The sequence below is a fragment of the Pinus tabuliformis genome, chromosome 6, assembly GCF_031772625.1.
Source record: "Pinus tabuliformis cultivar Carrire ecotype Pingquan chromosome 6, CPIR1, whole genome shotgun sequence".
In the NCBI taxonomy this organism is placed as follows: Eukaryota; Viridiplantae; Streptophyta; class Pinopsida; order Pinales; family Pinaceae; genus Pinus; species Pinus tabuliformis.
The window spans coordinates 754,399,324-754,426,268 of NC_142292.1; the positions used below are offsets into that span (position 1 = coordinate 754,399,324).

Consider the following 26,945-nt stretch of genomic DNA (forward strand, 5'->3'; position numbering starts at 1 on the left):
TCTCTTTGGTAATTGTTTGATGAACTAAAAGAAAGAAGATATAAAGAAAACTTAATGAGAATTCAAGAACATCATTAAGTAATTATTGAGTATAAGAAAATATTTTTGCCTTTCTGATTTTCTAACACTTTTTCCTTCATGAGAATATATAACATAGCAATGGATGTTTTCATCTAGTTTTGATCTCTATTTTTCTTTTCATTGATGAAGTGATCATCTTGGCCACATACCTAAAGGGCCTATAGAGGCAACGAAATGTGTTGGCCCCTTTTATGTGATCTTCAATAGTGAACAATTAACCTATGAAAAAACAAGGTTATGATCTTCAATAGATCAAAGAAGCTCCTCTTAGACCATTTATTCATCAAAGGGGACGAGATCAAATCACAAAAACCTATACATACATTATGAAAATTAGAGAATCCTTGAATCACTACTGCAGCAAATTGATTTTACTTCTCCTACTTGTTAACCCATGCAAGTTATGTATTGTGTTCTACTGTAAATATCGAAGTAAATACAACTGCAACCTTCACAACTCAAAATTATATGTGGAAACAAAGAAATAACACACATAAGTGACACCGTTATTTTTGGACCAATGTCCCCGGAAAAACCCAATGTGGGAAAACCAATGCAATGGCTGATGGTTTGTATTAATAAGCAGTAATTTCTAAATACAATCTTTGGATGCCTTACTGGATATCAAATACAGAGAATCTGACTGACAGAGAGATGAGTGAGATATACCTCATACTATCCCTGGCAATCCAGTATTGATCCAGCCACTAAATGGCTAACCCCTAGCTGCCTCTGCGTAGTTTCTGCGCAATCACTACGTTGCTCTGCATCACAGCGTCTAGGAACTGCTTCACTCCTTCACGCTGATCGATTTGCATCTAGAACTTCGACTTTCTGCCCTTCCAGTTTCACACCCCATCTTCTAGCTCTGGAACTCGATTCTCCAGCAAATTTTGAATCTCCTCTCAAGCTTTGCACTGCCTCTTTTGGATCTCTCTTTGCCTCCTCTGTAATGTATCCCCGGATTAGGAAATCTTCCTCCATAAATTATCCCTGCCCCTCACTGTAAGAAATCACTTCGATCACTTCTCCGACAACTGTTGTGCTGCTCTCTTTAGAAATCGATCTCTTGATCTTTCACTCAATGTGTCTTCCAAATGCCCATCAAGCCTCTTCTTATAATCTTCTCATTGAGTAACCAATGGCCCAGATCATATTATAATCAATGGCTCAGATCATTTTGGCTTAATCTTCGTCTTCTTCTAGAAGTTACACCCCTAGTTTGATTAATACCCTTTAATTATTTTAATTTCCTAAGTTTAGACTTAGGCACCCACCAAAAATAGTTAATTATTTTAATAAAAACTTCTACGAGTGGAATTTCCTAAAAAGATTCGTGGGTATTCTGGAATACATGTGTCCTAGCCTCCCTGCAAATTTTGAGGCTAAGAGCACATCACATGCTACCAAAAATCAACACTCCTTAGCGAGGAATGTGCTCTAGTAATGCAATTTGTTGAAGCATCACCCTTCTCTGTAACATCTCCCTCTGCGATGTTGATGTATGACATTACTGCCCACCAAATACTATGCAATCACTGCATCTGTGCTATTGCTAACCCTGTCACTGCCAACTCTGCATCTGCACTACAATTCTCTCTAATTGTTGTTGTTACTGCAACAACAGAAAAGCATCCAAAACACTGAACCAAAGGTGTTCAACAGGATGCATCTGCTGCTAGAGTTATGACTGCTGCTAGTCTCCACATTGTCACTGAAGCCATTGCACTACTGCTGACTCTAATCTATGCCAACTGCACTGTTGCCAACACTAGCTTTGCGCTACTCAAATTATGGCGCTCCTAGCCACTGCAGTTGTCACTTTGATGCTCCTCTGCACCAACTAACCTTGGTCCATCCTGCTACTTCTGATATGGGCTCCCACAACAAGGTATTGATCCAAGAGATCAAGGATCCTTCCCATCTGCAGTTCTTTCGAACTACAGTACTAGATCACCCCACCTCTCCCCTAGAGGTATATGGGCAATCATGGTGAACTCCTCTTCCTCCATCTTTGCGGTTGCAGCCAGCGGATCACGTTTCTCATCCTTGTCCTTCTTCTTGAGAGGACGATGCGTAGCGTAGTGACCAAATTCACCACACCATAAACATTTGATCTTTGAGACATCTTTCTTCTTCTTTCGCTGCCCCTTCGATGCAAGGGCTTCTTTCCACTGGTGTTGTTGCCATTAAGTTTGCACTTGACTAAGTGTCACCTCATCTCTTCCTATTGAAGAGCGGCCCACATTCCTTCTTAATTCGGCAATCTCTCTCTACCCAAAATACTCTGGACAAATGCTTGCCATTCTTCTAAAACTGAATTCAGGGCCAACCTCACCATCTCTATAGGTTGAGGTGTTGACCCTACAATTGCCAACTAATCTCGGATTTCCTGAAGCTTTGACAGGAACGGATCAATGTGTTCCCCTTTCTCCATCCTTGCTAATCTCAGCTTCTCCTCCAAGTACATCTTTCGTTGCTCGAAAGATCCTTGATACAACGTAGCCAAGGCATCCCACATCTCTTTAGTCGTTATGTTGATATCAATGTAACATACAACGTGATCCCTCACTCCATCAAGGAACAATCGCTTGGCCTTCACCATCTCAGCCTTGTACTTTTTTAGTGGATTTGCATCACCTGGTACTGCGACCACACTATCGACATACATCTTGAAATTGTGCTCATCCAGAAGGCATGAGATCCTAGCCTTCCATATCACATAGTTGGATGCTCCATCCAACTGATCTTGATCTCTCAGCCCGTTAGTCGTCATCTCTGCTAATAAAATGTTGAATTGTCTCCTCTCCTCTTCATTGTTGTTAGGCTAGCCTACACACTCCCTGCAGGAGTTAGTGGATCTACTCCTCTTTACTGTTGCTTAGCACTAGGGATTCTCTGAGGAAAAAATTCCCTCAAATTGTGTCTCCTTCCTTCTTCTGACGTTTTTTCTACCCTAGCAACTGCTACAAAAAACTGTCTCGCCAGAAAATTGCTCTGCGTTGACTCTGTTGTTGCGTTGTTCCCTCTGTTGCTGACAAATCTCGATCTAGAAATCTTACCTCTCTGTCGACTCACTTAGAGAGAGATCTTCCTTGAGAATATTGCTCTCCTAGCTTGTACAACGCAATCCCTCTGGGGATTCGATCTGCTGCCTACGCAACACTTCAATCTCCCTCCTCCTCTTCAGTGTTGGGCTCTTCCAGTCTACCCTTCTTGCTTCACTTGTGCTTTGATACCACGTGAAAATTCGAGAAACCCCGAATCACAACTGCAACAAATTGATATTACTTCTCCTACTTGTTAACCCATGCAATTTATTTACTATGTTCTACTGTAAATATCTAAGTAAATACAATTGCAACCTTCACAACTTAAAATTATATGTGGAAACAAGAATCTGAGCAAGAAAGAAATGACACAGACAAGTGACATCGTTATTTTTGGACCAATGTCCTCGGAAAAGCCCAATATGGGAAAATCGATGCAACAGTTAATGGTTTGTATTATTAAGCAATAATTTCTGAATACAATATTTGGATGTCTTACTAGCTATCCAATACAGAGAATCTGACTGACAGAGATGAGTGAGATATACCTCACACTATCCCTGGCGATCCAGTACTGATCTAGCCACCGAATGGGTAGCCCCTAGCTACCTCTACGCAATCTCTGCGCAATCACTACACTGCACTGCTCTGTGTCACATCTTTTGGGAATTGTGTCACTCCTCTAGGCTAATCGATTTGCCTTAGGAACTTCGGCTTTCTACCCTTTCGTTCTCACACCCTGGCTTTTGGATCTAGAACTCGATTCTCTAGCAAATTTTGGATCTCCTCTCATGCTCTGCGCTACCTTAGTGTGGCCCTGCACTGCCTCAGTGTGGCCCTGCACTGCCCAACGTGGCTATGCGCTACCTCTTCTGGATCTCTCTCTGCCTCCATTACAATGTATCCTCGGATCAGGAAATCTTCCTTCAGAAACTATCCTTGCGCCTCATTGCAAGAAATCACCTCGATCTTCGATAACTACTTCGTTGCTCTCTTCAGAAATCAATCTCTTGATTTGTCACTTGATGTGTCTTCCAAATGCCCATCAAGCCTATTCTTATAAGCTTCTCGTTGAGTAACCAACGGCCTAGATTAGATTCTAATCAATAGCTCATATCATTTTGGCTTGATCCTCGTCTTCTTCTAGAAGTTACACTCCCAGTTTGATTAATACCCTTTAATTATTTTAATTTCTTAAGTTTAGACTTAGGCACCCATTAAAAATAATTAATTATTTTAATAAAACCTTCTCTGAGTGGAATTTCCCAAAACAATTTCTGGGTATTCTGGAATACATTTGTCCTAGCCTCCCTGCAAATTTTGAGGCTAAGAGCACATCCGATGCTACTAGAAATCAACATACATGAGATATAGTTCTTCAAGCCAAATTTCAATTTGAGACATGCTCTTTAGCCCCATGTCAACAAGAGCTACAAGTTCTTAGCTCTACACGAGAGAATAGTATTAGCATAATTTCCAAGACATCATTCAACATGTCTCTCATGGACTCCATTACCTAGCCCACAATTCCATATGGTTTAAAGGTTTGGCGGCCTTGTTTGTTATAACCTCATGAAGCCATTGTTGAAAGGGTTTCAAACACTTCACCTTTAATGCGGTATCAAATATAAGCCAAGTTTGTTTGTGGTCATCATTCTTGCAAAGCTTGCTCTTTGCACCCTTTAACTTGAGACTATGTCCAATGTGGCCCTACTCTTCTATTATGGGTTGGGAAGGATATCCACACCAAACCTATTGCTCATCAAAGTCAACTGCTTTAGAAAGCCCCAAGGTGTGTACATTATTGGTTTGTGGGGGTCTCACATCTTTTGGAGCTTGTGGGTGTATTCCAATCCACTACATCCCTCAGTTGAGAGAAGACTTGTTGCACTTGGCCACCTTTTAACTACAAGGCAAGAGTTGAAAAAATCACCCATAGCAACATTTACAAGCAATTCATATAGATCGCTTGCATATGCCCATTAGGCAAGTAACATCTAAAGATTACCTCTATGTAAATTACTTCATGGAGTTAAGGGATAGTCTCATTGCTCAACCTCCATACACATTGCCACTAGATGCATGTTCTTTGTATACCTTTGGGACACTTTTGTGTGGGTTGACAGAGTTAATGAAGAAGCCAAGCATCAACACAATTGATCAAACGAGATTTGCAACTTGTGCCATACACAAGGATTGAGACAGAGGAGCACTTCATCTTTTGATATCCTATTCATTACGAGATCCAAAAGTCGTTCCATTGTCTATTCTAGAAGTCATGCACCCTCTCTAATTTCTTGTTGTATCACAACAGAGATGCCTAGTTGCTTGGATGAGGGAGTCCCTCATACTCGATTCTTGACTTCTCCAACTACCCACTAGGACCAATCTCCACCAAGGCAATCAATTTCTCGTTTTGTAATCCTCCAATCTCCTAGGTGCACCAAGAGAAGGATAGATGGCAACTTCACTTCCAAATCTAGATCAATGACAACAGGGGATGGCAAGGAGAGTTGTGGTTACCTACTTGCTAGAAACCCCAACAACATCAACGTCATTCTAAATCTCACACAAGCAATCAAAAAGTTTCATCCAAAGCCTCAATGACAAGTTATCTCTTTCAAGAAGTAGTGCATTGTGCAGTGCAAGTCTTGTTAAATCTCCTAATACCAGCCCATATTTATTTCCTCAACATTTTTATTCCCAACTTATTTATTTTACCAAACAAATTATGAATTGTTGAAAAATAAAATCACTAGCATTTTAGCTCTAGAAAATTAAATATGCAACAAAAATTAAACATAAAGATCAATCAAACATTACAATAGATAAACACTCCTTAGAATTCTCCTCCATCGATTAATTTTCAAAATCAGGTTTTCAACCCACAAAGAATTTACAAAGAAAAATGTAGTGATGAGAACCTACAACTCGGCTCCACTGGAATAATTCGGCCTAAGGAAATTCAACCAATTAGAAACTAGCCACTGAAGAAATTCAGCATAGAAAAAATCAGGCCGCCTCTCACCAGTAAATCAACCTCTACACCTTGCCCTTGCTCAGCATGTGTGCACTCACAAATTGGCCTCCCAAGTAGTTATGCCTCTTCCTTGCTTTAGTAATTCAAACTCTCCAATCTCTAGCAAGTCAACCTCTTGGAACACTCCTAAGTCCCGAAATGATCCTTGTATTCTCCTTCCTTCTCCTAAGTCAAACTGAGCCGCTCCAAAGAATTCACTCTCCTTCTTGAGAAAATTGCTTTGCAAAATATTTTGTGGTTGCCTCTCTTCTATGTATGTTGTGTCTTCACCTCTCCTAAATCTTTCATTACTAATCTTCATTAAGCCCAAATCCCCTAACCCTTATCTTCTTTCTAGAAGATCTAGGAGATCAATGGTTGATATTACTTCAAGTCATCTAAATAGTTTTATTATTTATTCTTAGAAAATGACTTGATAGTCCACAATAATTATTCAACTTTAGTTATTATTTTCCATAAGTTAAACTTACAAAAGATGACATAAAAACCTAAAGAGGCAAAAAGTCATCGCCTACGTGCCAAGACACCAAGCCTATACCAAAGACCTTCCGAACCTATTACAAGCTTCAACAAATCTTCTTCAAGCTCCTACAGACAATTTTCTGTCCAAATGGACGCTACTATACTCAGCGATCCCACTGACCTAATTATTTCGACTTATATTAACCACTACACAAGTCACAGCATAACTCAACACAAATTAACTATTCCAATTTTTTAATATAGTTGTATAATCGTGTTCTAATGGTGGTGTCCTCCTCTATGCTTACCTAAAAATTTTCCCGCTAAAGGACTGCAATATTTCTTATATAATCAGTTAACTTCCTCGAGATGTTGCTGAAATGAAGACCATTTTAATTGCAGCGCTCTCCACGAGTGTAAACAATAAGAACATTTACATTATATAAACAAAATATGACACAATAACGGTTCTCCTACGAAGCATGTAATAGTAGCCACATTAAACAAAGAGACACCATATTACATGAAATCCTTTCGCAGTGCTCTTTAACCGATCTCCAATTGGTAACTGTACACGATAATGGAGCAATAGCTGTATGGGAGACATCAAACCACTTTCTAACCTCCTCAATGTTCATATGCTTTATTAGAAAGTAAATAAACTAACCAAAATAAACCCGCAGACACTTAAAAATGCGAGAAGAAATACCGATCAAATTTATCTTGGAAACCTGTAGAAAATCCAAACTTCAATAGAATAGATTGCGTTCAGCAAGGTGAAACGGCTTTGACAAGAAAAAAGATTAAATAAGCAATATAAGATAAATTTAAAGAAAAAGTACGAACACAATCTCAGTAGGATTTCGTCTTTTGATTCATTTTAGGTATGCGTTTGAAATTTTTGATATTCTTGCTCATTTCCCTGTAACAATTGAAGAAAACAATAGTCAGTTATAAATCAATGCAAATTTGAAATTATGAAAAGAAACAAGGATTTGACAACGTTTTAATCTTACCTACTACACTTTGACACACACACGCCATATAAAGACACATACATACACTATATATATACACACACCCATTTCAAGGAAAACCTCATGGGATTCTGCCTTCCTCACCAAAATAAAGTCAACCATGCTATTCTTGACAGAAAAAACCCAACTATGTCTTGTATATATCTTAGCAGAACAAAGATTTTCCTGGTGGGCAGTAGGCTTGCGATCGAAGCCTCCTGTGCCAAGTCCATTAGCTGTAGTTTGGAAGGAGAGAGAAAGGAATTACCTTTGATGGACATAAACTATACAGTAAAATATAGGAAGAAACATCATCAACAAGATGCAAATAGCATAGTACAACACATTTGTTGTCTTCTGCAACACAGCGAAAATCACAACAGAAAAGTATTAAGCATGATCTAAAATTATATATAAACAACCATTAATGGGTAATTCGTCAAAAGAGGTACAAACTTACCCCGCTGCCCCTTGCAAATGGTTGACTGCCTCGTTTGCAAGTATGGGCATCACAAAATTGCCGTAAAAAGAAGTCTACACAAAGTTGAGAATAATAAGTAAACTGTGCAATAGACTAACAAAATGTAGGCAACTCATTAACCACAACAAATCAAGACTACAGAATGAGTTGAAAGCCAGTGTCCTCGAGCAGAAACACCTGCTTATATTTGTCAAACTAAATATTATTAATGAATATAATGTATAAGAAGATGAATTATATAATGTCAATCCTAATACACTACCATCACAAAAAATACTATTCATGGCAGATTTTCATCACAGTGCTTGCTTTTTGTGTCTCTCCTTGGAAGTTATGTTTTAGAATGCAAAGCAATTAATAAGTACAGTTTTAGAAAGGTTTGAAGCAGATAAGTACATTCTAACCAAACAAGTGACAAACTGCAAACTTCTACCATTACTACCATTCACTTGGGGAAAAACATGTCAAATGTGCACCTAGAACAGAGCCAAATACAGTGCCTAAAAACAAACAGAATGAAGTGGACCTCAAACACAACGCTAATTGAGAAATTTCATGACATACAGAGGTGGTTTGACGTCAAAGGACTAGGATGAAAAATTAAATGAAACATCTAGGAATCAACTTTTTTTTAAAGAAACATTGAAAATGTACCTTCTATAACAAGAATCTCTACAGTGAGACACCATACAAAGTATTCCCTGTTACTTTATGGTCCTTTTTCCCATGATAGTTAAACATAAGCATGAAGTATAAAATTTAAATAGTGGGATGTTCAGATATCTTTGGCACCAAAGGAATCTTTGCAAAATGCAATGGGATTGCTTTTCTTTGGTTAATATATTGAAACATTTAACATGGGAAGCATGTTAATATCTTTTCCCATGAATAGATGCGTATCACTCTGGGAACTAGTGACCATTCACCAACATTGATTCATACAAATTAAAATATTTCATACTGAAAAATATTACAGCACATTTTGTAAAAGGGGCTATTGAGAGATGAAGAATACACGTACTAATTATTAGCTAAAAAAGGTCCTACAGAAAATTTGGACTCATTAATTACTCATATTTCAAACACATCAAAATTGAGCAAGCCAGTTATCTGCAAGATTTTCAGATAGAATAGATGCGTATCACTCTGGGAACTAGTGACCATTCACCAACATTGATTCATACAAATTAAAATATTTCATACTGAAAAATATTACAGCACATTTTGTAAAAGGGGCTATTGAGAGATGAAGAATACACGTACTAATTATTAGCTAAAAAAGGTCCTACAGAAAATTTGGACTCATTAATTACTCATATTTCAAACACATCAAAATTGAGCAAGCCAGTTATCTGCAAGAGTTTCAGATAGTTTCAAACTAGCATTTTAAATAAAGTGTATGGAAAAAGATATTAACGAGACTTGAGAAACGGTGTCAAACATAAGATCTTTTGCCCTAAGATGTCTGAGACAGGGAAATGTCAAAATTTTCCTAAATAGGAATCATTTCAGAAACTAACCTTCAAAAACATCTGGAACAACATGGGGCAAAGGGATAATGTTTGTAGACAGTTGGAGAGATCCAGACCCATGAACCTCAGGGGATGACACCCCATAAAAACATATATAGATAAATATATAAATAGATAAAGAAAACTGTATGCACAAAAAATAGTTTAAAATAATTTGCAACATCTATAAAATAAAAGAATTGATGAACTCTGAAACGGTGATGTTAAACCAGGCAGATCATTGATTTACTTATTAGTGAGTGAATTCAAAGTGCAATAATATGTAGCATGTTAATAGATAAAAACCATACTTTGTGATATATACTACAAGGGACAAGAAAAGAAGGAACAAGGACATTACCAAGCACTAGGCGAGCTTAAATAGCCAGTCCTTGGTCCTCTGCTGCCAAGCACTGCAATATATTTTCAACATCCGCAGTGATAGTGCCACCCCAAATGTTACTATAGAATTCATCTCGTTCATCAAAGTTGCTCACTATAACCAAACCAAGCCCTACTCCAACTTTCCAGTATCCACCCCCGTCATTATCAATCACTTAAAATGCATTGACACCATCTAAGACTCTAAATCTATGTTACTGAAAATGCTATAGGAAGGGAAATTCCAGGTAGGAAACACACTCCTGCAAAAGGAACATGTTCTTTATGGGTTGTTATTACTCCTACCATGAGCTTGTATCTCAGGATTGATGAGTTGAGATGTATGCAGATCTTATCTTGTCTTTCTAATAGATCCAAACCACTTGTATTAGTTTTTTTAGAGATGTGATTATCTTTGCAGTATATCCTAAATAGCTATCGATGTGGTGCCAAAACATTTAGGCCCCTCATTATGACTTTATGGATGCCAGAATCTTGATAGGTTATTGTTGATGTCTTCCTTGTTCTTAAACGATTTCAGAGTTCAGCAAGAAGCAGTGATCGAGGGTTATGTTCCTTCAACTTCACAGATGATCATTCTTCTTTTCGAACCCCTAGCAAAGTGGATGAGGGAGTGACCTTGTTTGGCGGCATAAGTTACTTTGTTGTATTCTCCTTGCCTGTTCACTATCCAAAGGCCAAGTTGCAGATTGCTCGGTTAACTGCTTGGAGAGATATTCTTTTGTGAACAATGACTGCTTGGATGTTGAGGTGTGTAGCCCTGCACTGGCGGGTTTGACTCCTATAGAATAGGTATGGTGTTCTATCATGATGTAGAAGTATTATTTCATATTTTTGGAGGCAATGGAGTTATAGGTTGCATGTTCAGAGGGTGTTTATAAGTGTTATACGAAACACTTTTCTTTTAACGAGGGAGTGTTAGATTTTGGAGTTATTTTAAAGTGTTTAAACCTTCGTAGGAGGGCACTAGGTCTCCTAGACCCTTGAAGATGCCCCTTGGTAAGAGTTCCGGCATCAGGCCCTTACCTAAGAGATTTAACATAATCAGCATGATGACTACCCCATTGGGTGCACATAATGAAGTAGTTGCTTGTTCAATTAGGAGAGGTACCTACCTAGGGGGAGGAGCGCTAGGCACTTGGATGACAACACTTGACCCTTAGAGCTTAGGACCATGTAACATATACCTTGGGGGTTGCACACTTGACTTAGATCACTTGGGTTGAAGAGCATGCTTCATGGAGATGGGTGTTGGACCCGAACACCTATGTTGAGGAGCATTGAAGTTTAGTGGCCATACCATGTTGGCACACATGTTTAAGAGAATTAGGCAGTGTTGCGAAAATCATGATTTTATCGCGATAACATCAAAGAAATCGCAATTTTTTCATTTTCCCAATAATATCACCAGATTATTATGAACTTTTTTTTTCAAAAAAATCACTGAAAAAAATAGCGATTTTTTTAAAAATCGCTATTTTTATGACATAATCGCGATTCAACGAGAAATAATAGCTAGGCTCCCAGACAGCATGCTTTATAAGGAATAAAATGAGTTTTATTTGTCATTTTTTGCAGACAACGGAGTTGTTTGAGAGCTGAGGAGGAGAAGAAGGTGTCTACTAGGGCAGAGGAGAAAAATGAGAGATTTTAGCATCCCAAGCAAGAGAACTTCGTTTTTGGACCAAATTTCTTCGGCAAACCGTGGTTTCTAGGTATGGGCACCAAATTTGACCATTTTGTTTTGGTTTTTTTCTTGTTTTTGCTTGGGTTTCTATAACCCATTGATTATCAATGATGATTTTTTAGTGGATTTGATGGTGCTTTTTTCCATTTTTGTCGCATAGAGTAAAGAGAGTTCATTTTGGATTGAATTGAGGTTTTTTTTTGTCAAAAATTCAATGTGTTGTGTCATGTATGTAATTTTCTTTTTTTTTTTTAACTTGCAATTCTTATTGTGCCATAGGTTCAACTTCAAACTTCATTTTACATTAAAACTCAATAATTCAACCAAGTTACAAACAAGCCAAGGAAATTGGATGCGTTGTGTGGGAATTTGGTGAACCTGATGGAGGGTTTGATAGAATGAACTTGTCTTGCAAGTTGTGTGGGTAGCATATGTCAGGGGGTTTATAGATTGAAGTATCACCTTGCACAAATCCCTTGACATGATGCAGGTCCCACCAATACAAATGCAGAAATCATCCGAAGAGCCATGAGATCATTGGAAGAATTAGAGCAAGACAAAGTGACCAAAGCAGATCTGAAGAAGCAACTAGCAGGGAGAGTGTTAAGAGGTGAATATGAAAGTGGCACTGGTTCTACTTCAGCATCAATGTCTACAACCAACCCTGTAGCTACCTCATCGTTTTTTGTTCCTAGAACCACGCCTAGTTCACAACCATCTATCACTTCAATGCTTAAAAAAATGAGAAAGAACAAGCTGACAAGTTGTTGGGAAAGTTTCTCCTTTGGAGTGATATTTCTTTCAGCATTGCAAGGAATAATCCATTTTTCCAACCTGTTGTTGATGCTATTGCAGTTGTTGGCCCAGGGTACAAAATCCCTTCTTATGACGACTTTAGAGGCCTTTAAGATGAAAAGGTTGACTGCACCAAAAAATGGGAGAATTTTAGGGCATCATTGGCACGAACAAGATGCGCTGTGATGTCAGATGGTTGGACCGACCAAAAGGGGAGAACCCTTATAAGATTCTTGGTTAGTTGTCCCAAGGGGACAATGTTTATGAAATTTGTTGATGCATCTTCACATATCGAAGATGAAAAATTATTATTTGATTTGTTGGATGTGTTTATTTTGGAAGTGGGTGCAGAACATGTTGTCTAAGTCATAACGGACAATGCTGCAAATTATGTTGTTGCTGGCAAGATACTTATGGAGAAGCATCCTACTTTATTTTAAGCACCTTGTGCTGCACATTGTCTTGATTTCAATGTTGCGAAAACCGTTATTGCGATTAGATCAGCGAGGGGAAAAAATCGGAGACCAAAAAAAAAACCGTAAAAATCGGGAAAAAATCATAAAATACAAAAATATTCATTTTTTTCAATTTTTTTAATATCTAAAGCATCTACAACATAAAATAAATAATTAACACATAAATATGATAAAAGAACTAATATATAAAATGTATAATATCATTTCTAGTGCCACATCACACATAACAGTGAATCATGTCCTGAATAGTAAGTCCTAACTCCTGAGTCCCAACTCAACCTCAAAATATCAACAAAAAGTATAATAATGTATCTCATATCATGAGTCATAATGTCATATACAATGAAATGAACCAAACAATTGATACTACTGATTTCCTCTGCCCTCTTGCGAGAAAATGCAATAGCTTTTCCTTTCCCTCTAGATGTAGATGTCGATGGAGTTGGTAGTGGACTCTGCTGTGCTCTAGAAGTTGAAGAAGTAGGAGCTAGAGGAGGTAGACCACGTCCTCTACTGGTGGCAGGGGTAGCCTGAGTAGGTGGTGTCACCTCCTCCTCGATGGAGTTGGTAGTGGACTCTGCTGTGCTCTAGAAGTTGAAGAAGTAGGAGCTAGAGGAGGTAGACCACGTCCTCTACTGGTGGCAGGGGTAGCCTGAGTAGGTGGTGTCACCTCCTCCTCCTATTGCTCCTCCTCCTCCTCCCCCTCCCCCTCTATGCTTTCCACTACCTTCTGCTCTAACCAATCATCCGTAGACTCCATGAGAGGCCTCTCGGCCTCAACCCTCCATGCAGCAGTGGTGTCAATCCCATCCAATGAGATGGCATCCATATCAGGTATCCTCTCAAGTTGCCTCACCCACAATCGAAGATTGTAGTAGACGTAGACCATGTCATTAAGTCGCTGGAGCTCCAACTTGTACAAAGATCATAAAATAATAATTATAAAAAAAATATAATTTAATGAATTCAAAAAATTAATTGGAAATTTGGAATATTTTAAGTTTTAAGTTTAACCTGTTGTGCTTCTTGTTGTATATTTTTTCAAATACATTGCAGTTGCACTCGCATCTTGAGGAGCTACATGTTTGGTTGAGGATTCGAATGGCAAGCTTTTGCAGATAGGGTACTCTGGCACCATAGCGAGTCCACCATGCATCTACAACAAAAGTACAAATAAGATAAACATAAGAAAAAAAATGAAATTTGAAAGTTGAAGCGAAGTATGAAGTTATGAACTTGAAGAGAATGAAATTTGAAACAAACTAAAAAATCCCTGGCATTTGAGTCTTCCTATCAACCATAGCCATCTCAAAGCCAAATGTACCACCTATCATCCTGTATATCTCCATTTCTTTGGAGATTTCTGCACGTTCTGCTGGAGATCGCACCATCCTTCGAACATAGGTTAAGAATCCATCCATGATCTCAACATCAAATAAGAACCCACATGGTTAAGAAAATGTGGGGTTCAAGTAGATCCTTGCAGCATGAATGGGACGATGGAGTGTGTTGTTCCATCGTACATCAATCACTTCCCATAGGAGGAGTTGTTTTTGAAACCCCTCATCTCCCTTATCATCATAGTAGGCCTGAATGGATTCTTTGGCCCTGTCCATGCTCATACAAATAGTCCATTGCGAACTTCTCACCATCAACTAATCGAAAAACCTTTACCAAAGGTTTAGTAACGGTGCACACCTCCTGCACTCCCGCCCAGAAGTTTTCCTGTTATGAAACTAATCTGCATATGGCCTCTCCTTCTGGTTTGCGGCTAAATGTTAAAGCACACCACTCCTATGAAAGAAACATTCTCTTCACATCCCACATAAAATTCAAGAGGGATTGAAGAGATATGACACTGGTGCAAAGCGTGTAATGGCAGGGCACACCAACTCCTTGTTGTTAGAGACTTTTCTCATCAAGCTAAGCACAAATGCATGGTTATATATAAATTTTGTAATGTTTTTTGATGAGTCAACAATATCTTTGACAAATGAAATTTTTCCTATGTCCTCCAACATCAAATCTACTATACAATTAGGGCTTGAGATCTATTCCATCAAATCTACAATCTACACAACAAAACACAAAAACAAGTCTTGACTTACTTGTTGAAGGCAGTCTCTTTAGTCCTCTTGTTCACTGCTCTTTCGATCGTCCTTTACCTTCAAGATTACACAATGATTGGCTCCCCTTAGATCACTATCGAATTTCATGTTCATGTAGCACTCTACCAATCCTTTGGCTTCTTGGTCAACCTTCTGCCAACACTTCTTAGATTGCTTCGATCAACCCTAATTCTAAACCGACCTACTTCAAAAATCCTATTTGTGCCCTTGGTCGACCTTCTTGTTGTTAGGTCACTCCTTTTACCTAATAGTCTTCTTCTATTAGCCCTCTTCAACCAATCTTCACTTGTTGTCTACTACAACAACCTTCTTCTAGCTTAACTAGTCCTTAAAGCTTGTTGTTTGCTCATCCAATAGTACAACCCTCGTGTCCAGCTATGTCCATTCATATGGTAGCCTCAGCTTGCCCCAAGTCACCCTCGAGTATGTTTTTCCCGATCCTGGAGCATCTCGGTTTTCTTGGGAACTAATCCTGAGGCCTTCAACCCTCTTCTAGACAAACTACGGCCAAGAATTCAGTAACAAAACTCAGCCCATTTTCTTAGAGACAGAACACGTCCACCTTTAGACAAAACTCGGCATCCACATACACCTTCTGCAGCCTGGAGAGAGGTCCATCCAACCCTCTTCCAAGGCTCGGATCACCCTCAGAATACACAAACAAACAACAAAACAGACTTGAACCCTCAACCTTCTTGAGGAGAGATTCTCAGCCTCTTCTACAGAATAGAATTTATCTTCCAACACAAAACTAGACCATACCAATTCGTCCTCTTCTAGTTGTGACTCACTTTAGGGTTTCTTTTCTAGTAAGATCACATTCCTACACTTGTAGCATACAATACTAGAGCAATTTTCAAACTGAAAACTACCTTCAATGATACGATGACCTCTTTTATAACATTCCAATCAATAAGCAATTATACATGAAAATTTCAACCATTAACATTAAGAACCATAGAGTAGTAAAGATCATAATAAGATAATGAACAAGAGACACCAAAATTGTTGAAAAATGTGTAACTAGGTTCGGTCTTCCTGAGTATGAAATGTATTTTTGATTCTTGTAAATTATGAAATAAAAGAAAATTATTATTATCGTTTTTGGAGCATGGGTTTCATGCTCAAGGTCTTCTATTTTATAGGTCAAGCACCCGTTAAGTGCTTCTAGGGTTTGTCCTAGGTCAAGAAGTCAAAAGAATCATTGTCATAAATTGAAGACCCAACTGGGCACATTGTAACTTGTAAAGAAAAATATTTGTCTTTAAAAGTGTCGGAATACCCTCCAAGACAAAGTCGGCCTGGCAACTGGCAAGACGGCCTAAAAGAAGAGCCATGTACACCCTTGAAGAAGCCTATATTTAGAAGAGGACTCGTCCTGCTTGAAGACACTCACTCATCTCTCATTCTAGCGAAGGAAGAAGAAGGAAGAGGCAGCGAAGAAGAAGAAGGATGAAGAAGTTTTGTGTTTGGGGGAACAAACACTCAATTGTAACATCATTATTATTCATACATTTTCTTTATATTCATATCCTCAATGGAGATCTACATATTCCAAGTCTTTTGGAGTATTTAACTTGAAGAACCAACTTTGTTCGTTCCATTGGGCTATCTTTCTCTCACACATGCTAGAGAGGACTAGGGCTTTTGCGCTGACCTAGGGCATCCTTCTACAAGTTTGATCTTGGAGGAAAGGAGGCAAAGAGGTCAAGTGAAGGCTACCAAGGGTCTCTCTCAAGCTTCAGAAGTCAAGGAAAGGCAAGCGAAGGTTAGAGGAGGGCTCTAAAAGAAGATCGAAGTTCCCACGTGTGGTAGCAGCGGTTACTGGGGGTCAAAATTTCAGATCTGCAATAGGAGACCAAAAATCTTGCGGCAGAAGGTCAAGAAGGTGCTACTGGAAGAGATTTGACTGGGTTTGACTAGATCAAAGTTGGCACATCACTCAAAGAGGTTGGTCTTGGTCTTGGAGGGTATTGGTCTCAGTCTTAAGGTCTTGGAATTCGTCAATTGAAGAATCTATAAGGAAGAGAAGAGATTTAAGGGTTTTCCACTCAAGAGAAGAGGTTTTGCCCTGGCTTGCAGCCTATATATTGTGTCATTGTGCTTTTTGTTTTGGTAGTTGTTTGATGCTTCACACATATAATAATAAGGAACAAAGTTAATAAGTAAAAAAGGAACCACAAGCAGTTATCAAGTAAAGAGAATTAATCATAATCATTTCCCTATTAAATTCTCAACAGAAATTACCCTGCGAAAACTCCACTCCAAGGCGAAAAACCAAGCAACCTTTCCTTATTAGAGAATGTCAAATTCAATCCAATTTGTACACCAGTTAAAATAGCATATCTTTGACAAGACATATAGACAAGAACTGACTAGCATGATGACCTCTGACAAGTGTCAAGCCAACCCTCTAACAATCTTTGCATATCCATAGAGATATGTACCACAGACCCTTGCATATGTTACAGAGACAATGAGCCACAGGTCTGCATAGTTCCACAGTGATATAGTGATCTGTAATTGATCTAAGACAATTAATAAGGTATTACAGACTCATGTGCATGGATGTGCCTATGTTATTTTATGCAACGGATCAATAAGATTGCGAAATACACAGGCATTGAAGCAGTTAAAGAAAACATAACAGGCAAACATATAAACACAACAAGTTTAATAAGGAGTTCACCCAATACTCCTGGGCTACGTCTCCCGGTCCAGCCTTCAATGGTGGCCTCTTTATTATGTTTTCAAAGCAGAGTTTTACAACAGTGAGCTCAATTTGAGTCTCACACAGCAGATATAAATCAGCAAGACTGTACTTGGATCCCCCAAGTCTCTGGAGTACACAGACTCTCTTTACTGACTCTGGACCTCTATTGGTCACAGTAGTATGAGCCCAATCTGAGACTCATACATGACAGGCATATACAAAGGAGTTCGCTTGAACCTCTCAAGTCATCTATAGAGTGCACAGACTCTCTGACTCTCTCTGTCTCTGTCTTAACTCTGGCTCGATGTTGCTTTTGCTCTGTAGGCCAGCTCGGCTTCTTCTCTCTGCCCTGAGCTTTCTCTACTTTCTACTTTGCTTACTTCTTTCTCTATCAGCTTGTGGCTTTAAAGCCAATCTGCTTCCTAGCTGTTCGTTTCCGCTTCCTGGCTTTCCGGTTCCCCTGCCTCTGTTCGTTTGAATCCCTTTGTCCTGCGTAATCAATCATTGTATAACGCCTCACAGGGAGGTGGCCACCTATTTCATAACGGATGAGTGTCAATTCTCTTGGAAATGTTTGAAACGACCATTTTTTCCGTTAACTCCAAGAATACCTGCGAAACACGACCTTCCACCAACACATCATCCATATCGAACTTCAAATCCTATACAACTCTGCCTTTTGACCCCATCAAATCCAATCATCCATCGGAATGCGTCTCCGTCATTGATCTCGGGGCCCCAAATCCTATGGTCATCGTTCATATCGGGCGGCTAAGTAGCACAATGGTTACCCGTACGATGTGAACGGTTTTCTCTCTCTTCCGCCGGACGCGTGGCACTTGTTGTATGGCATCAGGCGAGACTCGGTTGAAACCGCTTACCGCTCGAAGCCCCTCCGATATTCTGCCAGTTTTGTGGAATCCCACTTTCGACAAAATCGAAACGATATCTGTTGCATTTTATAATTTTTCGAGTCTGGGTGCTTGAGGCCTTTCCTTCTTTGAGGGGTTTGCCTATCAAAAACTACCCCCGTTTCTTGAAATGGCCTCTGGATTTGCTAATTCGCAATAGCGCGCATTACCATGGGTCGATGGTCTACACGCTTGACCGACGGTCCTCATTGCTCTGCGCTGATCACAAATTGCAACTGTTTTGAGGATATCTCCGATAAGCTTGATCTTTATAAGACTTTTAATTCTTGGCACGATTTTTAAAGAGTTCATGTAAACTTAGAGAGTGTTCTAGGATCCAATTTGGATCATATAGTGCCTCAAGTTTGCGTTATTCCATAGAGAATAATTGCCTCAACTCCGCATTGTTCCACAAAAATACAATGCCTCAGTCCATACTGTTCCACGGAAATATGTCTTAGAGCTTGCATCATTCCATAGAGATATGTTATCTTGCACACAAAACAGAGATACATGAGATCCAAAATCAGCCCTTGAAGGAGAGCAAATAAGCTCTATAGTTATTCGTCCATGCGACGGGGTGCGTCTCTTGGGGCAGGAAGACTTGATCTCGAAGGCAAGCGTAAACGAGTCCACATACGTTGCCTCATTAGTAGGGATTTGGCATGCCATTTTAAGTTTCTCTTCCAGGAGTTTACAATAGTTATAAGGTTCATGATCTCCATGAACAATGATTTTTTGCCAATATAGGAAAAATTTACACGCTAGTGAAATGTGGAAGCAACGACTTTCACGGCATGAATCTATGGTCGACTTAGTAGGAAATTGTAAGGTAGATCAAGGTCCAAGACTTGACGTTAAGTATCTCTTGTAACTAGACCAATTTGCACTAATAAAGGGATAACTCCTTTTAACTTCCATTCCATCTCATCAAAACCCTTGATAGTTAATTTCTTAGCTTTATCCACAACTTTGTTAGGGTATCCCAATTGTTTAACTAGACTCCAAGAACAGATATTTAGATTTCCTACACCATCTATCAAGACTAGTTTGACCTTGTGTATATGGATATAGACTTATGTGTAGTGCATGCTTATTTATGATCTGATATGGGTGGAAGGTCCTTTTCGATAAAGCTCAGATTGTGGCTTGAAGAAAGATGTTCCACCATAGCTAGGAATGTATCAATGTCAAGATTTGTGGAAATGAAAGATCTTTGTAAAGCTTGATCCAAGATTTCTTTGTGTTTGGGAGATATACGAAGAAGTTCTAAGATGGGTATTTGTGTAGGTGCCTTATTTAGGTAATCTAATAGAATGTACTTAGTAGATAGTTGAGAGGTAGAGGATGATGCCCCCTAGAGGGTTACCTTGCCTCGTCTAGTGGCAACTACACACTCGTTGTTTCTATTAGGGATGGAAATAGTTTTTATATGGTATTCAGCTTCTTCAACTCATCCTTTAATGGAATCATAGGAAATTTGATGGTGTCATAGCTCTTTCAATTCCCCAAGTCATTCTTCTTCCCATGATTACAGATTGGATTTGTATAGATTTCAAATCATGGTTCGATGTGTTGGATTTCTCATCTATGTTAACCTCATCCTTATCAATCAAGTCTTGGATGAGGATTTTGAGTTTCATGCAATTAGGTGTTTCGTGTCCTTTGACTCAATGGTGCTCACAATATTCGTTGTCTTTATAACAAGATAATTTAAATTGGGGTTCATCATGTTGTCTTGGTTCGGGTAGTTTTATTAAGTTTGATTGCATTAGTGTCCTAAGTGTTGTTTCAATAGGCTCACCTGAAGGAGTATATTTTCATCAAGGTCTTTGTTTTCCTCTTGATAATTTAGAATTTCGATGAGCTTGTCCTTATGATGGACCTTAGATGTTTTGAACAGACTTAGAGTCTATAACTTCATCACTAACTACGTTTTTAATCTTAGCCCAATGTGTGCTTTGTCATAATTGTTCGATCATTGTTCATTTTTTTTATAAATTTTGACTAAGCCCTTAGTGATAAGAGCTTGTCCTTATAAATTTTCTATAGTGATATCATTTTTAACTAGTTCGATAAAATTATTAGCACATTGTATTTGTACATGAAATGCCATTTCTTGGTTTAAATTGTATAAAAACATGCTCACTAATTGTTTTTCCAGAATAGGGTATGCAAATTTGCTAGCTATGTTTCTCCATATTTGGGGGAAGCCGACGAAAGTTTCTCCATTCTTTTGTCTATTACTAGCCAAGCAACATAAGTTAGATGTTTGGTAAATGAAGATAAGCATCAATATTTATAAATGTAAACTAGATCCAAAAAACACATAGTTAATATTAAAAATAAAAGTAACAAGAATAAAATTAATACCAATAATTTATTAATCAACCAATATTAAGTGTCACATCTTGGTGGCTGTAGTGTTACATGGAAAAAATTATAACAAGCATCATTTGTTCGGAAACCATTTTTCTCTCGTACGTGGCGGTTGCGTACAAGGCTCAATTTGAAATGGTTGCATATAGCAATCGGTTCGAAATGGAAATGAGTACAAGCCTTATCTAAAACAGAGATGTGGCGGATGTTGATTTTTCAATACAATTGATACAAGTATTTTATTTTTGAACTATGGTAATTAATTATAGTTCTTTTATCTTCATCAAGCAATCACACTTAAGAAATTCAACCAATTGTTAGAAAATGTGACTAGGTTCGATCTTCATAATGGTCATTGTATATTTTATGTAAAAAGAAAAAGAAAAAGAAAAAAGAATTTTTTTATTATTATTTTATTAAATGAGCATGTTCTTCATGCTTCTAGGATTTGTTGAGTCAAAGACTCAAAGTCCTATTTGGACCTATTGAAAAGAAAAAGGAAAAAGGATTTTTAAATATGTAATTTGGGTCAAAAACCCCTCTAGATGCCAAGTCAGCCCAACCCCAAAGGACATGTCTATTCACACCCCTCTGGACAGTATAAATAGAGTATGATTTGAGCTCATTTGCACACAGACAGTTTGCTCAATTGATTTTGAAATTTCGCAAAAAAAGGAAGGTTGAAGTTTGAAGTTGAAGAAGAATTTGGGGAAGTTTTGCTTTATCATATCTCTAAATGAAGATTTGTTGCTAGTCTCTTACTGTTGATGGATTTACTATGCAGAAGGAAGGTTTGACTTGGCATCTAGAAGGTTGGTATTTTTTTGTGGTCATGGGTCTTGGATATCTCACTTTGATATGATTCTATAAGAAGAGAACTTTTTGGATTTTCCCCTTGGAGGGGTTTTGCCCTGGCTTGGAGCCTATATCTGGTGATATTCATGTTCATGTTATGGTGATTGCTTGATGAAGTAAACACAGTAAACATTAATAAGAAGCCAACAAGCAATTATCAGAAAATAAGAAATCTACCCTAATAAGCAAGCCTCCCGATTTCTCAACACCAATAACCATGAAAGGAAAGTAAAGGTCACAAATGTTGAAAAAATTAGGATATGTGAGATCACGTGTGTGGGAGAGAGAGATATATGTGTGATAAGTGAATGTGTAAAATGAAAAAGTTCAAGTGTATTTTATAGCCAAGAGACATGTCTCTTAAATTAAATCGTGTCTCTTTGTAAATTAAATTAAGTCTACACATTTACGCTTTTACTCATATTTGTTAAAATGTTGAAGTTCACGTAAATAATGGTGGGTAGTAACTCTCGTTAAGTATATTTATTTACATCTTGTTCCTTATCCCATCTTTTACGCAAATACTTGCTTAAATTATGGTGGTTAGCAACTTATGGTAAATATGTTATTTACGTGAGTATGAGCTATTTTCAAGGATCTTAATTTTAGGTGGTTTTTGTTGAATTCCTATATTTTAATTTTCTTTCTTCTAATTTAGCATTTAATTTTCTTTCGTGTTTTTATATAGTATGATAAATACATCAAGGATTATGAAGACTGACCATAGCTACTATCTTCAACACTCCCTCTTAGCTAGAGAGGTATTCATAATGTCTAACAAGATGTCAACTAATTGAAAAAATTTCTAAAGAAAGACTAGACTAGTATCATTATCAAATCAATATCAACATTATGAGCATCACAATCATCTAGGTCAACCCTCTTGACTTGTAACATGTTAGAAAATCAGGAGCCTTTACAATTAAATTAGATTTACTTTTCCTTGATAATTGCTTGTGAAATTTGTTGGCTTCTTATTTACTTAATTATGTTCTTCTTCATCAAACAATTACCAATACGTAAACATGAAGATCACAAGAAAACAAAGAACACAAGATATAGGCTCCAAGCCAAGGCAAAACCCCTCCAAGGGGAAAACCCAGAAAACTCTCTTCTTATAGAATCAGATCAAATGAGATATCTAAGACCCATAACCACATAAAACTTCCACCTCTAGATACCAAGTCAATCCTTCCTTTTTTCCAGCAAATCCATCAGCAAGAGACCAGCTCCAAGGGGAAAACCCAAAAAGTTCTCTTCTTATAGAATCATATCAAATGAGATATCCAAGACCCGTAACCACAAAAAAATTCCACCTCTAAAACCAAGTCAATCTTTCCTCTTTTTCAGCAGATCCATCAACAAGAGACCAACAACAAGAGATGTATTAAGGCAGAACTTCCACAAATTCTAGCTCAAAAAAAAAAATCCTCTCTTTCAGAGTTCGGCCCTCTACTTCTTCTCTGCCCTCTCTGCAATATTTCAGACTACAATCCATCAAGTGTGTGTGTCCAAATGAGCTCTATCTTCCATCTATTTATATTGTCCAGAGGTATGCAAATAGACATGTCCATTGGGTGACTTGGTATCTAGAGGGTTTTGACCTAAAAATACATATTTAAAAATTCTTTTTCTTTTTCTTTTACAATAGGTCCAAATAGGACTTTGACTCTTTGACTCAAAAACCTAGAAGCATGAAGAACATGCTTGTCTAGAAGAATAATAATAATTTTTCATTTTCTTTTCTTTTGCTTTTTACATAAAATACATAATGGTGCAAATTATGAAGACCAAAACTACTTACATTGTCCAATACTCCCTATTAACTAGGGATGTATTCATAATTGTACTCCCGATACAAGGATACTCTCAAACTAAAATATTCTCATAAGAAAAGTCAGATTGATAAGCCATCTTTAAAAATCAACAACATAGCCAGCGTTGTCGACATAGTAAGGCCTTAACTAACAAGCTCTATCTCTCCACTAGAATATAGCACAATGCTGGAAGGCATACACATGGACACCACCATAGCCTCTTAAGGCACATACCCCATATGGATTACTCTTAGGTATGTTCATTAGGTATGTCCTTTTAAGATTACGCTTGCCTTGGATTAACGAATCTTCAAAGAACATCCTCTTCGACCACTCCTATCTTGGATACCCTGTCCAATCCTCCAAGAGTGTCGGTCCACGGGAGTACTTCCTATCTTGGATTCCCAATCCTCAAGGAGTACTAGTCCCAGATGCTTATCCAATCCTCCATTCTCCCTCCCAGTGCCTTCACTAGATGTATGGTTGTTAGTCCTGGCCTAGTGCATGACACATGGAGAATAAGGTGTCCATCATCACTCCATCTCAACCAAGGAGGAGATCCACATTCCTTCTCAAAAATGAAGGAGAATTCTTATTCCCTCTCAATTAGGGAAACACCATCACAATTCTTAGTTGGTCTCTTACATTATTAAAGCATCGATTACTTGTTCTTCTCATTGTACGGCTTTACATCATACCAAGGCTTCAACCTTTCTGGATGCCAAGAACTTTATGAAGCCGAAGTCTTTCACACTCTATCTTCATGACAAGTCTTTTCGGCTCCTCATAGCACCATAACGTATCAAACTTTGATCATTCTAGATCTTAGACAATCATCAATCAACTTTATCATTAACTAATTCATTAGTCTTCTTTCAAGGAGCCAAAACTTTCTCATAGCTTCTAGCACATCTTCTACAGAGTTATGCCTCATACTTTTCAATGATTCATATCAACTTTCCAATATAAATTATGTTCTCATGCTTGTCTAAGCTATCAACAATGTTATCCGCACAATCCATGTGTCCCATGATCAAACCAAGTAGTTGTAGGTACAACATCATGAAGTGAACTTTCCTTCCAGCACCTTCACATCCTTTTGCAATATGTCCTTCCAAGAGCCAAGTCAAATCCCAAGCAGATCATCACGAATCCAAGCAAATCATCAATATCATATTTGCCAAATTATAACATCCATGTTGAATTCTGCTACTTGCTCCCTCTAAAGTCAACATTTATTTGCATGTTCTATCTCCATATTGCAACAAGGTTTTGCTTCATCTTTCAATCATCAATGAACTCATTAGCTGGAAGCTTCAACATCATGTCCATCAAGGTCCTTATAGTTCCCTCTTTCCATCATGCTCATCATTTTCAAGGAGTCATCAACAAGCACGAGTGTTGCTTTGCTTTGTTCTTCCATCCTTCTCATCTTGCTTCCATAATTTTGTGCTTGCAATTTCAGCAAGTACAACTAAGCAAAATATACAAAGACAAGAGCATGATGTCAATTTTGTCAATCTAGGGTTTCCATGGTTTCTCAAAGTGTGTAATTCTAGGCTTCTAAATACAAACCCTAAATTTCTTGATTTAACCCTTATTAGGGTTTTTAGTAGAAACATCAACCCTAGGGTTTTGATTTCAAGTCCTAGGACTTACCCAATTCAACCCTTGCTAGGGTTTAATACATACCCTAGATCCTGCAAACCGTAGATACCATTTCCCAAGAGCTAGGGATTCTTGAGAGGAAACAGTTAGATAGGTTAAGGGTTTTCTAGCTTAATTCTTTGCTTCTAGGGTTAATTCAATCCAAGCTAGGGTTCAAAAACAAGAGCCTTCAGGACTTCATAGTTTTGTAAGTCCAACAAACCCTAGATTCTCATGATTTAAAAACATGCAAAGGATCAACTGCAAAATCCTAGAAACCCCTATAATTACATCTATGCAAACCCTTTCGAATGATTATCACCATAATCTATAACATGAAATGCACATAAAAAATTTACATATCTCTACCATACCTTTTTCTTTGCAAGGATCTAACCCTTCTTCACGTGTCAACACTTCTTTAACAAGTGTTTAACTTCAACATGGGTGCTTTAACTTCTCCTACATTGAGCTCCTTTGATTCTACAGCAAATAACTTTGGTTGTCAACTTTCTTGCCTTAGTCATTGTTTCAATGTTATATCAAGATCATATCCAAATCAAGATTACTGCCCAAGCATTGTTGTCATTGTGGTCAAACTGCTTTAAATATCATTGTTAAATTTGATCACTGTACAAGGTGATTGTCATATCAAGTTTCTATCAGATCACTACCATGTATTATCTTCTTTCAAGGCTCCAGGTTGGCTTTACATTGTTGCTATACATGTCACTTATATGTATATTATTGCCAAGACATTGTTGTTGTTGTCAACAAAGTTTCACGGTCAATCACAGCCTTACTATCAAGGTATATTTTCTTATTGTAGTATAATCGACACCAAAGAGCTACGAACTACTGTGTTTAAGTCAATGAGATCTTGTGCCACTGTATATAATATGATCCCATAGAGTTTGATGCCATTCAGAACTAAAACCATTGTCTCATTGTAAGCCTTAAAAATTCTTGATGTAAATCCTTGTAACGAGTCACAACAAGGATGAACCACATACCCTAGTCTATATTGGGTCACAGGTAAGTAGGTTTGAACTTTGAAACCACTAAAATGAGCCTACTGTAGTTGATAGCCTGTTACAGTAATCGATAGCAGGTCTTCACAAATTACATCTGCGAGCTAAACTATGAACTATAATATACAAGAAACGATCCATAGATGTGAACCTTCAATCCATACGTGTACAAGAGCAATGATAAGCCAATACAGAGATATGATTCGATCATAAAGGGAATGTGATGTATGTGAGCCACGAGATTAGCAATATCACAAAACTATTGTTGTGAGTCACTGAAAAATAGCGACCCATCACAAAAATTTGACAAGCTACAAAGTGTTAATACAAACCACAGTCACATACGTGAGTTATATATAAATCAAGTCACTGTAATATCACAGAGCAAAGTGTAGCGTTATCATAGCGATGCCATCATAAAGTATGGTGATGCCACTGTGGAGTGATGCGAACCACGGAGAT

At 38.0% G+C, this 26,945-nt stretch overlaps 1 protein-coding gene across 4 annotated transcripts in view; it reads right to left on the bottom strand.

Moving 5' to 3' along the window:
* Positions 1 to 7,048: 7,048 nt before the first annotated feature.
* Positions 7,049 to 26,945, bottom strand: part of LOC149260929 (C2H2-like zinc finger protein) — a 150,591-nt gene continuing 130,694 nt past the window's right edge. The window contains exons 7-10 of one of the 4 annotated variants that reach the window (XM_089421392.1): positions 8,110 to 8,183; positions 7,918 to 8,006; positions 7,480 to 7,555; positions 7,049 to 7,364 (exon numbers count right to left, since the gene is read on the bottom strand). In XM_089421392.1, coding sequence (XP_089277518.1) covers positions 7,486 to 7,555; positions 7,918 to 8,006; positions 8,110 to 8,183 — 233 coding nt within the window. In that variant the 3' untranslated portion in view covers positions 7,049 to 7,364; positions 7,480 to 7,485. Of the gene's footprint in view, positions 7,886 to 7,917; positions 8,007 to 8,109; positions 8,184 to 26,945 lie in introns of all 4 variants that reach the window. The other 3 variants (XM_089421396.1, XM_089421389.1, XM_089421401.1) reach the window with 3 other exon arrangements.